The sequence below is a fragment of the Pyxicephalus adspersus genome, chromosome 5 (genome assembly GCF_032062135.1).
Source record: "Pyxicephalus adspersus chromosome 5, UCB_Pads_2.0, whole genome shotgun sequence".
NCBI classification, from domain to species: Eukaryota; Metazoa; Chordata; class Amphibia; order Anura; family Pyxicephalidae; genus Pyxicephalus; species Pyxicephalus adspersus.
In genome coordinates, this window is record NC_092862.1 from 18847153 (window position 1) to 18848105 (window position 953).

At 52.3% G+C, this 953-nt stretch overlaps 1 protein-coding gene across 1 annotated transcript in view; it reads right to left on the minus strand.

The window, feature by feature from the left end:
• OXR1 (oxidation resistance 1) overlaps positions 1 to 391 on the minus strand; it is a 79701-nt gene extending 79310 nt beyond the window's left edge. The window contains exon 1 of the mRNA XM_072413239.1: positions 151 to 391. Coding sequence (XP_072269340.1) covers positions 151 to 319 — 169 coding nt within the window. The 5' untranslated portion in view covers positions 320 to 391. The remainder of the gene's footprint in view (positions 1 to 150) is intronic.
• Between the last annotated feature and the right edge of the window lie 562 nt (positions 392 to 953).

Below are 953 nucleotides of genomic sequence, written 5' to 3' on the forward strand. Positions count from 1 at the left end.
AAAGTCCTCCCAGCACAGATATAATAAGATCTAAGTGTTTTCCAAGTTACAATGTCTGTGCAATCAGATCTGTCCATGTATGAGCGCCTCTAGCACCCAAGCACAGGCCTGGCACCCCTGGCACCCACCCAGCCCATATCCCACCCTGACCTGGAGGTTTAGGGCTCAGGTCACGGTCCGGGCTGTCAGGAGGGCTCAGCCCCACTCCGTCCTTCAGGTAATCCTGGAAATGGACCTCCCGCAGCCCCAGCCACAGGCGGTTAGCAGTGCCACGCAGGACCCGGCCGCTCCTCCCGGTGATACCGGTCAGGTAGTCCATCCTCCCGGGTTCGGGCCGCACGTTCCTCCCGCTGTCACCCCTCTCAGCAAACTTTCTGCAAACTTCCCACGTCACACTCCGCCCACCGCGCGGGCCCGCCCACAACTCATCCCCTTGCTGGGATCTGTCAGAAGAGACACGCCCCCTCCTCCAAATTCACCAACGTTGTGTAAATGCGCCCCGCTGTGCAGCCAACACCCCCGCCCTCAGAACTGGTAGCCCCCGCACGTGCTTATTTTCTGGAAGAGGGAGATACCACTATGAAATAATAGGGGGGGGGGACTAAAAAGTAAAAGTTTCCCAACTCAATTTTACAGCTTAAAGAGATGTTGTGCGAATCTAGATGTAGACCAAGATAGAGCTGTCGGCAGTCAAACACGGAAGGAGCAGTACACAGATCTGTAAAGGAAGCCCAGTGTCTAGAAAATGTAACACGATCAGATGTCTGTTTCTGCAGAAATGAGAATTTTTTTCATTAAAAACACAACAAATCCATCATTAATAATTAAACAGTTCAGCATGTGTATTAATGCACAAAAAATATGTAAAGGGGCCCTGAATGGTCTACAGCAGTGTTCTGAGCCCGAGGTTGCTACGGGATACCGCACAGAGATCAGTGACAGCAATGATCTGC